Below are 15,595 nucleotides of genomic sequence, written 5' to 3'. Positions count from 1 at the left end.
CAGGTGCCAGATAACTGATTAGATCAAGCATTTTGCAAACATTCTGTACGGGCCAAATAGTTAATATTATTTGCTCTATAGGCCACAAGGTCTCTGTTGCGACTATTCAACTTAGTTTCTGTAGTGTGAAAGAAGCTACAGACAATACACAGATGAACAAGTGTAGCTGTTTTCCTGCAAAATTTTATTTACAAAAACAGGCAGCAGAGGCAAACTACTATATGCAGGATGGAAAAATAACAAGATCCTAATGTATGGCACAGGGACCTATATTCTGTATCCTGTGACAAATCATAATGGAAAAGAATATGAAAAAGAATATATACATACACACACATATATATAAAACAGAGTCACTTTGCATACAGAAGACATTAATACAACATTGTAAATCAACTATACTTCAATAAAATTAAAAAGAAAACAAGCAAAAAACAGGTAGGCAGAATAAGACCAACAAAGTACACTGCCCTAAATAAGAATATCAGATCCTGAATTTTCAAAATAAAACGAAAAGTTCAATTACAGTCTTTTCATAATATCTGGGGAAATTTTCATATTTAAATTTATAAATAAACTAAGTTAATAAGACTAGTCTTTCAATGTCAGCTGTTGAAAAATTCTACTAATACCTTTCTTCCCTCTGGTTGGTAACAAAACAAATCAAACTAAATCTTTAATAACTTTTTATCTTGTTACTCAGGATCATCAATTTTAACATTAATGTTTAGTATGGACTACTGAAGAAACAAATAAAAGACTGCTTTGCAAAAATAATGACCTTGGGTTATATCCTGAAAATGCTTTGATTTCATTACATAATCTAATGTAAATTGTTTCTGTCAGCACCTACAACCCAGGCTAAGACAGAGGAACATTCTGGTTGGTAAAGAACTAATTTCCCAGTGAACTGAGGATTAAGTATAGCTACATCACTTCTAAAGACTTTACAGTTTTAAAGACCAGTGGAAATAGAAGGCAAAAGAACAGTGTGATGCTTATCTTTCAAAAACATAAGACATACGTTGGATGCTGCATCATTCTCCTTCTTTGAACTTCCATCCTCTGCATCACTTCATGAGGATGCAGTCTCTGTGCCGGAGGTGCTGTGGCTGGAATATGGTGTGAAATTGGCTGGTGTGTGGGAGGAAGATGCTGAGGGATTGGTGCAGCTGTACTGGCTAAATGAGTTGGAGGTGGGGGTGCCACGGGGTGGGATGTTGCATGAGAAGATATTTGAGAATGGAAAGCATGTACAGGATGAGGAATAACATAATCCACTTGAGGTGGAGGCTGAGTCTGAGGAGGAGGGTTTCCATGAGAGTGGGGGCAGGCAGAGGTTTGATGATGAAGTGGTCTTGTCAAAGAAGCATCTGTAAGAAAAGCACAGGCACCATAGAGTTGAGCATACATTGGCATAACACATTTCTATTATATTTTACAAACATATTAGCACATATTTAATTTTTATGAATACTTTATCAATGCTTGAGTTGACTTAGTCCTGTTTAGCAACGTGCTTTCTTCTTTGAGTAATCATAGGTTATCTTCTCATGTCAATAAATAGAGCTTTACTTCCTTCACAGCTTCACAGCATTCTATTACAGGAATCCCTCAAAATTTATTGAAGAAATCACCACTGATAAAAACTAGAAGCAATCCAAAGCTGCAATAAACATTTGTGAGTATGATTCCTCTTGTGCTCTTTCATACACACTACTCACAGAGTTTCTGTAGCATAAATTCCTATAAGCAGTTCTGAGTCTGAGAGAATAATTTAAATTCAGATACTAGCTGACAAACACCCTGCCCAAAAGTTTGCTGTAATTAATTACCATCAACAGTACATATGAGTTCCTGCCTAATTAAACATCACTAAATTTTTTAAATGCTAACTGGAAAAAATTATTTTTACTTATTTACACTTTTATTTCTTCCTAAAATTATCTATTCATATTCTTAGCCTATTATTCACCTTTTTCTTGTTGATTTATAAGTACTCCTGGAAGCTCTGTCCTAAGATAGTATAAATATTTTTCCAAATAGCCTCCTGTTAATTTTACTGTGCCACACTCAAGTATTTTGCTTTTGTATAATCAAATGTATATAAATTATATATTTATAAATACACAAATCTTGTTTTCTTTATCATTTACTGGTTATAGAGCACTACAAAGAGGAAAGGAACCTGCGAGTCCTAGGCACAACTGCAAACATACTTTCATTACTGTGCTTCTCTCCCTGCCCCATGCTACTTTTCCTGTACTACATTAAAAGAAGGGGCATATTTGCCAGGAACTTGCCATGGAAATCAGCCTTTATAAAGATGGTTTTGCCCATTCCTTCATTCTGAATCTTTATGTTGCAAAGTGACTGCTGAAAGGTCCCTCAGAGGAATACATATCTCTCTTACTCTAAGAGATGTGCCTCTGTTTGAGATCTAAAAATAAGTTTGTCTCCTCTCTTGGATTTCAGTTCTCATTTCATTTTATTTGTAAGATTTTCTTGGTATCCTGGTATGGAGCTACAGAAATTCCTATAGTTTTCTTACAGAAAGACTGCCTTCAGTTTTCAATTGCTTTGATTCATGCAGCAGGGGTGAAAGTCAGGTAACCATGGACTCATTCAGCCATACTTCAAAGGAAACCTTGCTAGCATGTATTGCTATTTAAAGGAAATATTCACTAAATATTCACAATATTTAAAGGAAACTTTCACTAAGCTCAATGTAAGTTGCAAGACATTTTTAAACTGATTTTCTAAAAGTTGTATTTTCAAATCAATGCTTTACTCTAAGAAGTCACAAAGCTCAGTACTTCTTGGTCATCAAAAAAGAAGTCGCTAGTTTATCATTGTTGACTATCCTTCCTCAAATTTAGAGCATTTTCCCCAGTTTCATGTCAAGGTTTTCTATTTCTACAATCATTATACAAGAAATCATATACACAAATTCACAAAATTTTAAAGTTTTGCTTCAGAATGAATCAATCTATTTAACTCTTCATTAATCATTTTACTTATTTTTTCAATCTTACTGAGGTATAATTAACAAATACAACAATATATTTAAAATGTATAATATGATAATTTGACACATGTAAACTATGTGAAATGATTACCACAATCAGTCTGATTACATATCTATCACCTCACATAGTTGCCATTTTTTGGTGTGGTAAAAACTTCAGCCACCATTATAATGCACTGTTTATCTAAACAAAACAATTACTAACCACTGTATAAAGGTGACATATTCTGCATTCCCACAGAACATTTCCCTCCTTCTCTATTTTATGTGTTCTTGCCAGCAAAAACAAACAGTCTTGATCTTGCTTCTTAAAAATTCAGCACGTCACTTTAACCCAGCAATCTCACTCCCAAAAGTTACCCTTCAGATAGACTAAAAAACTATAAACAATTTAAATGTCCATCAACAGAAGACTAATTTAATGTAAAATGGAATATTATGAGGGTATTAAAAACAATTAGCTAGATTTCTATGTGAAAATATGAAAAAAAATTTAAGATGTTAACTTTTTAAAAAATCAAAAATGAAAAGGCAAGAGAAATACTATGTTTGATATGTTCCTGTTTTTTTCAAAAAGGAGAGATATGTCATAATAAGAGACATGTCACAATAATGTGTGTGGAGGAAGAAAATTTCTGAAAGGTTTTATAATAAACTACAAATAGTTGCTACCTCTGAGGTATTAGCATTAGTGGAAAGAAAGCAGAAGGGCTTTTAACTTCTCATTTTATATCACTCTGCAGTTTGAATTTCTTAGGGTGTACACAAGTTACTTTTATGGTAAAAGTAAAAATTTTAAGTCTAAAACATTTATTTTTTTTATTAGGACATAAAAAAAGGAATGATACACTTATAAATTGCTTCAGCATATTATTTTTAAAGGGATGGGGGAGAAAAACCACACATTTTGAGTTCATCAATTAAAGATGAATATCTACAAGTATTATAGAATAGCCTGTACATCATACCAGTGTTTACACACAGAATTTGCCCATTGGTCAATGCTTTGCAAAAAACTAACTCTGTTTCAAAATCTTTGTTCTACCTTACACTTTATAAGTTGCATTCTTGAAAAGATAAATGATCTATCACCAGATTTCACTGTACAAATTCTGGGTTGACTCCAGCTGTGCCTGCAGAACTCATAATTTAAAAATTATAGGACTGGAAGAAGAAATCTAAGAAGATATATAACTGAAAATTATCTCCTGCATGTACTCAGAACAAAAGCAAATTTCCTTGCCAACTTTCTGGTTTACTCCTGGCATGAACTTTCAGTGTTTTTTTTAATCGAAGTATTTAATAAGTTTCCATCTGATTATTAGCCTATGATTTAATAGAGCAATAAATATGTTACACAGCCTAAGGGCATTTCTCATTTCTTATGTTATCTCAAAGATTTCAATTTCTTTAGAAAAGCCATGTCTGATTCTATTTTAATTGCTTGCATCAAATGAGTAAAGAAACCTTTCTGCAATTGGCAAAGCTTTCCGTCAAGGAATTTTCTCTTATGCCTCAGTTAAGCTTCAGAATTCTTAATCAAAGTTTACTTTCCTATGTGTAGAAACAATTACTAAACTTTCACATTTCCTTTTTACTCCTAAAGGATAAATCTAAATTCCTTAAAATTTCCTTTGCCATTCAATGTACTTCCAGTTCATAGATATTATAACGTAAGTGTTAAAATGTAAAACAAACAGAATGTGATACTTTTTATTATTTTCCCAGACCTTTTAAAAGAAGGTCTGCCCTTTTTGCCTTAGAAGACTGTTTTGCGTATGTGAGGTGAAGGGAGGATGAAATGGGAAAAATACACATCACTCTTAGGCCGAGGAAATACTAGACACTTATAAATTAGGATTACTGAAAGGCTATTTCCTGGAGGAGAGTACAATGCTTCATTTACATGCCTCTAAGTTCTTTGTCTGTTAAATTTATACTTACAAGGAGGTGGCATGTAATGTCGACAAGATGACAGTGAGGCTTGTGGAGGGGGTTGGGGCTGGGGCTGTGCAACTATGCCTGATCCATAACCATCTATGGATAATGGCTGACTTGGAGCAGCAGCAGCGGCAGCCTGATGGCCAAAGATTGCAGCTCGGGAAGAAGAAACAGGACAGCAGGGGTCAAATGCAGATGCTCCATGAAAACCACCACTTCCATGACTTCTGATACCACTGCTGCTCAGGTCTACTGGCAATGCCTGCTGTATAAAGAGGAACTACATTTTATCCTTCTAAAATTTCGTCAAAACATTGTTTCATGTTATATTATAAAAGTACTCCTAATGCAATCTAGAAAAATAGAATCTATGGATTTAAAATTGGTAAAATTTTGAGTGTGAAGACCTACTAAGCACCAAGAAAACACTGTGTATTCTGGATTATAAAAATTATAGTGCTTATACACTTAAAATCTATAATCAATTTTAAATAATCAAACATGAGATCATGCTATAAGGTGAGCAAAAGTTAACATATTATTTTAAGATCTGTTTCTCTTCCATTATCCAGATTTTAAGAGAGAACCCTCCTTTACCCCAAAACTCTGACTGGTAATTTAGGACTACTTTAGAAAACATATAATTATACCACTGAAAATATTTAAGGTTTCAGGTAAAAATCTGTCCCGTTTTTAAACTGTACACAGCAAGCATTCAACTGAAACTCTAATAGTGCAAACAGTATCCAAGATAACAAATGGCCTAAGATTATTCAAGCTAAACCATTAAGCTTTGCCCCATAACCTTTTTCACATAAAAACAAAAACAAACAAACAAAACGATTAAACCATGATTATCTTTATTAGGAATATAACTTTAGGGAAGGCCCATTTACCAAGTTGGAAAATCAAAGAGTCTAGATTCCACCTCTACCCAAAAGTAATTAAGCTTTTTCCCCAGAGCACTTTGAAAAGTCCTAAGTAAAACACTTTACCTTCTATTCTAGAGCAGATTACAGAAACAGAACTGCCTCTTTATATTCTTAAGTATTTAAAATACAAGCCTTTGCTTAAGGTTCAGTATAGCTATAATTTTTAAAATGTGATTAAAGAACATGAAGATGTTATATATGGAATCATATACAGGAATTGTTCAATACTGAAAGCTGAGGGGCTAAGAGGTGAGGAAAGCTAGGGTAAAGCATTTATTAGAGGCCCCGGTCACCCAGTCCAGTGAGGAACCATAGTGGTCTTTGTACTTTTAAAAAATTTATTTTATTTTATTATTATTTATTTTTAGAGACAGAGTGATTTTTATGCTTTCAATGGCCTCCCAGCTCAGAGGATAATAGAAACATGAGAAACTCTGGATACTAAAAGGGAAGGAGGAGGATGGCACAGGAGAAGCTGTGGGAAGGTGAAAAGAAAGAGCTACTTTCCTCTTCTATATTATGTGTCTACAATCAAGTAAGTAAATGTCTGGCCTCTTTCTTTTGAGTTGGCAAATACAATATATGCTCCCAATTTGGATAAATAAGGTTTAAGAATAAGACTGTGAATTATTACTTATGGTTCAAATCCTTTCTGTATTTTCCTATTTAGGCTAAAATTTGGCAAATGGACTGGAATATCAACATACTATGAAGGTGAGCAAATTTCCTATCTTCTTCTCCAGTCAGTGATTAAGAACACTCCCAGAGAGTGAGTAAAGTAGGGTGAAGGTCCTCCTAGAAGGAACCGAGGGTAAAGTTAAAAGTAGAGAATAAAAAGAAAAGGGGAAAAACCAACACAGAGAACCCCTCTTCTTCACAATTCCAACAGTTCATTCAATTCTTACTCTAGAAGGAAAAGGGAGGGTAAGCAAGATGGTACAGAAATGGCAAATATTACTTTACACAGATCATAAGTAATGCATAACACTAATTAAACTATTTTCTCAAAAGAGAAAGCTACATCCAAAGGAGCGATAGGGTGTAGAGAATCAAGTGACTATTGCAACTTCTCTGTTGTCAGGCCTAACCCTCCTCAATCTTTCTCTGCCTATCTTTAGTCTGACACTCAATCATAAGACAGCCTCAGATCAGTTTGCTTCTCAGCTTCCTGCTGTGTCCACATAGCTCTCAACTGGAGACTATATGAGGCTATCTCATGAGTATGTGGCCAATTTCAGAGCCCTACAAATAGTTACATGAATCTCAACTGTTCATATCTCTAAAACTTCACTCTTTGTTGACCTTCATGCCCAGTATAACCACTGAATGCCTGATCCTGCTGATTTTCCTCAAGTTTTGGGTACAGTCCAAATATCTCTACTTAGAGATAGGTGAATAGGTTACATCTAAATTTTACATAAAACAGTAAAAGAGATTCTACCTATAATTAATTCATTCAGGTTTGCTTCCTCATGCCCAAGAGGCAGAACAGGTTAGGAGACAATCAATAGATGTTAATACTTAGAACTGTTACCAGAACCAAAATATCATCTAAAATCTTTTTCATATTTCCTACTAAACCCTTTCAAATTTCCTTTTGATATAAGCAGCTAGTTTTTTCTTCTTAAGGGAACACCCTACTTTCTTAATTACTTTTAATTTGTCAGAACCAGAAGAGAGAACTATTAAAAATTTAAAAGATGAAGCAAGTATTTTAGGAAAGGTCAACGGGTACAGTAAAGCAGCTGCTCTGAATTTCTTTTTGACTTTTTTCCTAGCACATTTTGTAGCACGCATGTCACTTACAGTTTTGTTTTTTAAAGTATCCACCACCAAGGTTTATATCACAATTATACACAGAGACGACACAGCAAAAGTTAAAATAGCACATATCTCACTTTATTTACTCTACATGATCACCAATACTAATTTAATGTTATTTGACATTTCAAGCACGCATTAATATCAACTAATTTACTTAATTAGCAAAAAAAATTTCAATTTCCCACAAACTAAAAACCTCATCTGCTCCTGTCATAGATTTGCATCTGAGAAAGCTGTTTATTTCTAGATGAGTAGAGGTTATAGGGAGGCTCCAGAATAGGAGGCAGAGGAGAAAAAAACTGGGAGAATTCCTCAATTTCTCATTAATTAGGTTGACATTGAAGTTTCAACACTTTGAAATAAAATCCTAAAGATTAGATCTACCTATATTTAACTAAAAACACCAAAAACTATTCCAGAATAAAAAATAGCATCACGTCCAATTATCCACATCCCTGGCCCCCAACAATTAGTTGTAATAATTAACAACATGAGAAAATCCCAAATACTTCACTTTAAAAAAAATCACAGATCATTAAATTAGGCCACTTTTGCAGCAACAAGAATGACTTATTTAGTATATAAACTTTACCATTAGTTTTTTTTTTTTGCTCCTGAAAGATAAGCCCATCAAATTCCACATACCTGGTCATGGTAGCTGGTACCAGAAGTACTATTTGCTCCACAAGGTGCCTGTACTTGTGGAGGTCTTTCCACAGGACAAGTAGGATCACTAAAGGAGGGAGAAACTGGGACAGCTGGGTGGGGAGTATGATGGTGGTGGTGGTGATGCTGAAAATGGTGGCCATGCTGCTGAAAGCAACTTGTGTGTGGATGTCCTAATGCATGGTGATTCTGAGACGACCCTCCACATGGCGAGTGCTGGGGACAGCAGGAAGGTAACCTTGGCATTGCAGGAGGGCCAGTTTCCATTACAGCACTAGATGCAGTTCTCCTCAAGTCATCTGGAAACGAAGAAATGCATAGCACAATCAAACGATCAAATATCACTGTGTAAAAAATAAGTCTATATTTTATATATGTATATAACTGTGTATAAATAAGTAAATAATTAAGAAGTGATTAGTGAGTTCAAACATTTGTAAATAATAATGTGATACAGTCACATTTTTAACATGCAAATCCTATAATTTCAGGTAGTGATCTTCACTGAGATTTCCTGCAAGCTTCAGGAGGCTTATATTCATCATAATGTTTAAATATGGCAATAGATCACCTTTTCCTAGGTCATTATAAATTATTAGTTTTAAATTATATTTTAAAGATTCTAAAATATCATTAGAGTCCTTCCATTATACGCAACAAAGCTAAGGTTTTCCTGAGCTCCATGAGCCTCTAATACGAAAATCATTCCTATATAATGAAGACTACAATGTACTTCTTAAAATCTTCTATTAAGACATAACCACCCAACTCGGAGCATTTCTATATCTGGCTAAGTCTCACTAATTTCCAATGGCTTTTCCCTTCCTCTAGTCTCTAAACTCAGACCCACTAGCACACAAGAAATAAGATTCTACTATGTCTAAAATTAAAGGTCTCATAATAATCTACTGACTCAAAGTTGCACTGTGGGAAAAAAGCAAGGAGTCAGATCGGCCTGAATTCTAATCCTAAACCTTTCTAATCCAGAGCAATGTGACTTTAGGAAAGTTATTTAAAATCTTTCTCACCTATTAAATGTAGCAGTCATTGCCTTGCATGGTTGTTGTTAGAAAATATAATAATCTTCTAGGTATGAAACATCTGAGTCCTGATTATGCTTTGTCACATGCCCAGAGTTACTGTGAAGGTGCGTTCTTCCATGCCAGAAAGGACAGCAAATGTCCCCAAAAGGTTTATCCTAGTGTTTCAAACTCCTCTAAAAAACAGCACCCTTTCCTCAAACTACATATTATGCGGAAATTATATAAAACAGATAAAAATGGAGATAAATTTTTTTACTTAAAAAATAAAAATTAGAAGAGTGGAAACCGCAAAGGTCTGTCCTTCCCTTCCCCCACCCCACGTGATCCATGTGAGGCATCTACTCAGAATCCTTAGGATTCTGGAGTACCGCTGTCCTAACCTTATTTCTAGAGTAACCAATACCAGGGATACCTGCTCCTATTTGGCTCACAGTAAATAGCCATTCTCTTCTGGGCCAATGTACCAATTAGGAATCTTCTGGTTATTTACAAATAATACAAAAATCCAACCAAAACTGGCTAAAACAATAAAGGGAATTTACAGACTCACATAAACAAATCTGGGCAGGAGTGCTTCAGGCTCTGATTGACTGGTTTGATTGTAGTACACCTCCCTGTAATTCTCCTGGGTCTGCCCTCCCATACATGTCCTATCCTGCTTTTGCAGATTCTCTTCTGGGCAAAGTCTGTGATCTAAACCCGGTTAGGCAGTATCTCTATGCTCAACCTCAGTATATTGTCTTTGTCCTCCTCCCCCTGCCCCGCCCCAATCAAGTTCCTATTCTGGCCTATTTGGGCTAATTTCCTGAATCTTTTGTAAAGGTTCTTCATCTCAGAACTAGAATTTAGGAGTCTGTAAACTTAGATGTAAAAAAAATTACAAATTTTTACTAATCTCTAACAGCCTCCTGGAATTTGCACTACTTTGTGATCATCAGTTGAGAGGTTAAATATTACAAGTAATTTGTAACAAAAAACAATGAAAGTCAACAAGCTGTGCACTTTTAAAACATAAGTGATAGCAGATTCAAAGTCAGTTCTACAATTACATCACTTTCATTCATTTGCATTCCAAATTTCTTGAGTAACGTGGACAGAGTCACAGTTGGCATACCAGGAACTGACCATGATCAACAGCCTACGATATTTATTTATTTAAAAAAAAAAAAACAGCCTATGATAGCTATGCTGTATCAAACATTAAGTAGCTATTTCCTTTAGGCTGTAATATTTATAGCAATATCATTATTAAAGGAGCTTTACTTCCTACAACATTTTCAGGATTATATCTCAGCCCCCATGTCAAAATGTTACACAAGTAAATGTCACTTATTGTGTGTTACTTCAGAAAAGAAAATCAAAAACCTTTAGGACATAAAATCCATTCAGTGGATGGACTAAATGACCTTCATGGTTCCTTCCAACTATGACACATTAATTTTACAAATCCAGTTATTTGAGGATTATGTGTAACTCTAAGACTCAGGAGATGAGTTTGTAACCAGATCAAGAGATCTAGAGACTGCTAGGGCCATGACTGAAGTGACAGATATGACATTTATCTGTTTAGAAACGACTTGCGCTCTTGGTCTTCAATTATTTCAAATACAAAAGACAGAGTGAGAGAAGAGGAAGCACAATGACTATAATATTCTTAAGGCTGAACACATAAACTTAAGGGGTTATGTGGTTAACACTATGGCCCCCAAAAGAGGACTGACCTTACAGCTCTACTTCTTAGGGTACAGTTTTAGCTTCTAATTAAATTAATCTATTTTCTTACAGTCCATAAACTCTTTGTTACTCAAACAAGGTAGCAATCCAAAGTAAAGACAACTGAACCTCCTCTTGTTCAAGAGTTACTGACCAAAGAAAATTGCCACAGAGTAAACGTGAAATACAAAGATCTGATTAAGTAAATAAAACTGCCTTTTTAATTAAAATTAGCTGAATGTCCACTAAAAATAATCACAAATCTACACGCGAAGAATTAACTCTACAGCCCAGTGACATCAAGCACGTTAAAGTACTTTTATTGTAATTCTAGGAGGATTACTGAGATTAACTCATGCTTTATTCATTTATTTGGCAAGTCATACATAATAATGGCACGGTTAAGGATCTACAAAGCTACTGGAAAATACAACAGTAAAAGTGAAAGTCCTGGCCTTTAAAATAACTTATGGATATTGTCTGCCTTTGTTGTTTTATCTCTAGCAACTATAAACATGCCTGCACAACATAGGTGGTTCAATAAGCACTTGCTAAATTTAAGCTAACCTCACAAGGGAAAAGAGGCATGCCTGCATGGGTGCAGCTTAGTGCTAGAAAGAGAAAGACTTGATCTTTGGTCCTCAAGAAGCTCATCAACAAGTATGGAGAAAATTTAAAAAAGAAATCAACCAGTATCATGACAGAAGCACTGGGTTCTAATACAGTATAGAGCAACACTGCCCCTGAAGGAATACCTGGCAACACCTGGGGATACTTTTGGTTGTCACAAATGGAGGGGAGGTGGTGCTACTGGTTATTTAGTGGGTAGAAGCCAAGAATGCTGCTATGGATGGGGGGGGCAGGGAGGGGTGGGGGATGGGATGAATTGGGAGGTTGGGATTGACATATATACACTACTATGTATAACACAGATAACAAGAACCTCCTGTGTAGCACAAGGAACTCTACTCAGTGCTCTGTGGTGACCTAAATGGGAAGGAAATCCAAAAAAGAGGGGATATATGTATACATATAGCTGATTCACTTTGCTGTACAGCAGAAACTAACACAATATTGTAAAACAACTATACTCCAATAAAAATTTAAAAAAAGGAATTCTGCTAAATATCCTACAATGCACAGGATAGCTCCCCCCACCCCCCCCCCCAAAAAAAACACTGTCCAGCCCAAAGACAACAGTGCCAAGGTTGAGACATCATGGCATAAAGGAAGAGTACAGGATCCAAGCCAGACTTTGTAGGTTTGAATTCTTGTTCCACTATCATATAACCTTAGACAAGTTACTTCACCTGTAAAATGAGAAGAATAATAGAATCTGCCTCTCATAGGTTATTACAAAAATCAGAGTTAATATAAATAATTGCCCAATATTATGAGCTCAACAGATGTTAGCTATTATTACCCACTACAATTGTTAGCTCTGTTTATGCTGTGTTCCCAGTGTCCAGAACAGTGCCTGATACATAATATGTAATCAATAAATATTTGCTGAATAAAGAATACATAAGATATCACATATGCATAAAGCTAGGAACACACTGAGAAGTCAGACAGATGATAAGCTGATTAGGGCATGCTGAGTTTGAGGTGACTGCAGAACGGTCCAGAAGAGAGGCAGTTGGATACGAAAGTTTAAAACAAGGAGACAGGGGATATGTGTATAAAAACAGTTGATTGAACTTGGTGTACCCCCCAAAAAATAAAAAAAATAAAAATAAATAAATAAATAATTTATAATTTAAAGTAAAAAAAAAAAAAACAAGGAGATGGCTTTGGAAGCACAAAATGGTGAGTTATCGGCATACCAGTGGTAGGTGAAAAACCTACAGTTATGAGCTGGACCAGTGAAAAAAGGGATGAAAACAGAGTCCTGGGAGAAAAATAAGATGAGAAGAAAATTACTGCCAGGTTTTTAAACATCATGTTTGTTTCCTTTGAAACGAGTCAGAGTTAAAGTTAAGTGAAGCAGTTTAAGGTGAAGAAGATCCACTTAGGTATACATAGACTTAACACAAATGTACATGTACATGTACGAAGGGAAAGAAACCAGCAAAGATGCTGAAGACACAGGGAAGATAACTGTTAAAGCAACATCAAGGACACAGGAAAGAATAGGAGGTAGAGCACAGATAAAGAGAAGCTATAGGAAGGAGTTAAGAGACCAAGAGTCAGAAGTTATGGATAGGTATAAATACACAAAAGTTTTTATTAAAGGGGCTCGAAGTGAGAAGTATTCATGCCTGAGAACCTTCATTTATTTTTTTATCCCCCCAATCCCCGGAAATGAGAATCTTAAGAAGAATAAGAGAATTCTGGAATAGACACTGCAGGGAAGGAAAGGGAACTGACTGAGATATGTCACACTATGACAATTTATTACCTAACACCCAAGATTAGATACCACAAATTCACAAGGCATCAATCTGCAGGGTTCTATGATTTTTACCAGCCCCATTTAGGAACCTGGATAAGAGAGAAGCTAGATGGCTCAAGTGATTCAAGGTTGGAAAAATGCAAGAAGGTGCAAAGTAAGGACAGGAAGTGAAGAAAACAGGTGAATGATGTTCTACAGTCTTGGAAGGAAATGAAGCCAGCAGAACTGAATGCATCTAATGTAGTCTGAATATCTGTATGTGCTTCTATCAGATTTATACAGAGGAACAACTTGCCCTGGAACAAAGTTCTCCTAGTCTAGAGAAATACAACATGAGCAAGTCTATCCCAAGGGTGGTCATTAAAAGATAGAGTAATACCATGAGAAGGCCATTCAGGCAATGAAGTTACTATCTAATAGATTAAATGTGAATCCTAACTAAACAAGGGTGTTAAAAAATAAGTGCATAGGGCTTCCTAGGTGGCGCAGTGGTTAAGAATCCGCCTGCCAACGCAGGGGACACGGGTTTGAGCTCTGCTCCAGGAAGATCCCACATGCCGCGGAGCAACTAAGCACGTGCACCACAAATATTGAGCCTGCGCTTTAGAGCCCGTGAGCCACAACTATTGAGTCCATGTGCTGCAACTACTGAAGCCCACACGCCTAGAGCCTGTGCTCCACAACAAGAGAAGCCACGGCAATGAGGAGCCTGCACACCACAACAAAGAGTAGCCCCTGCTCACCGCAACTAAAGAAAGCCCGCAGACTGCAACAAAGACCCAACACAGCCAATAAAATAAATAAATTTTAAAATAATAAATAAAAAAAAATAAAGGAGCTTATTATTAAAAAAATAATAAGTACATAAATAAAAGCTTTGAGACTGTCTTGAAATAACGCTGGGATTGTTTCACAAAACATCTAGATAAACATAGGGTACATAAAGCTACCAGGAAAGAGTGTGAACTCAATAAATGAAATAAAAGCCATTTTACTTCTGCCTATTTTTCTTCCCCCAAAGAATGTAGTATTTGAATGACACCCCTGGGAAATTTCCTTGTTTCCTCAAGCTTTGCCTCAAGTTTCCAGGGAAGGGAGATCTAGACCAGACACAAGCAGTTTTCTAATCTGCTAGGTAGGTTATAAGGATATTATAAGAATTAAATATGAAATTATTAAAGCAAAAAAATGATAGAAAATATATAGTGGTTTCATTATTAATGGTGATTATTATTATTATTGGTGATACAGTCAATCTACAAGCTATAGGGTCTATGATGTCAAACAGCAAGTTCTTATCTCTGTGCCATCGTTCAGAAGAGAAAGAAGGCTAGTTTAAAACCCAGTTAATCTGAGATATGAGCTAAAAACAATAAAACTCTTAATAGAAAACATAGGAGTAAATCTTTTTTTTGTTGCTTTTTTTTTTGTTTTGTTTGGGGTTTTTTTGGCTATGTGGGTCTTCGTTGCTCTGTGTGGGCTTTCCCTAGTTGTGGCGGTGAGCGGGCTTCTCATTGAGGTGGCTTCTCTTGTTGCAGAGCACGGGCTCTAGGCATGCGAGCTTCAGTACCTGCAGCATGCAGGCTCAGCAGTTGTGGCTCACAGGCTCTAGAGCACAGGCTCAGTAGCTGTGGCACATGGGCTTAGTTGCTCCTCGGCATGTAGATCTTCCTGGACCAGGGATCAAACCTGTGTCCCCTGCACTGGCAGGCATATTCTTAACCACTGTACCACCAGGGAAGTCCTAGGAGTAAATCTTTGAGACCTTTGGTTAGGCAATAGTTTCTTAGATATGACACCAAAAGAATAAACAACAAAAAAAACCTGGGAAAATGGACATCAAACTTTTAAAAACTGCCATTCCTATTTTCAATTCTTTTGGATACGTATCTAGAAGTGGACTTGTGGGTCATATGGTAACTCTAACTTTTTGAGGAAACTTGTCAAAGTGTTCTCTACAGTGGCTGCACCATTTTACATTCCCACCAGATATTAATAAAGGTTCCAATTTCTCTAGATCCTTGTTAACTCTGGTTATCTTCTGCTTTCCTGT

The 15,595-nt window shown here is 35.9% G+C and overlaps 1 protein-coding gene across 8 annotated transcripts in view; it reads right to left on the bottom strand.

Annotated features, from left to right (window-relative positions):
• The window catches only part of RNF111 (ring finger protein 111), a 93,709-nt gene that overhangs the window by 11,255 nt on the left and 66,859 nt on the right, over positions 1–15,595 (bottom strand). For all 8 annotated transcript variants that reach the window (XR_009051402.1, XR_009051403.1, XM_057722570.1 and 5 more), the window contains 3 exons: positions 8,371–8,690; positions 4,973–5,234; positions 1,025–1,373 (listed from right to left, as the gene is read on the bottom strand). Coding sequence is in view for 6 of the 8 variants with exons in the window: in XM_057722570.1 (XP_057578553.1) it covers positions 1,025–1,373; positions 4,973–5,234; positions 8,371–8,690 (931 nt within the window). In the remaining 2 variants the exon portion in view is untranslated. The remainder of the gene's footprint in view (positions 1–1,024; positions 1,374–4,972; positions 5,235–8,370; positions 8,691–15,595) is intronic.

This window comes from Hippopotamus amphibius, chromosome 2 (genome assembly GCF_030028045.1).
Source record: "Hippopotamus amphibius kiboko isolate mHipAmp2 chromosome 2, mHipAmp2.hap2, whole genome shotgun sequence".
Classification (NCBI taxonomy): Eukaryota; Metazoa; Chordata; class Mammalia; order Artiodactyla; family Hippopotamidae; genus Hippopotamus; species Hippopotamus amphibius.
The sequence above is the reverse complement of the archived record's forward strand: the minus strand, read 5'-3'. Positions and strand labels throughout refer to the sequence as shown.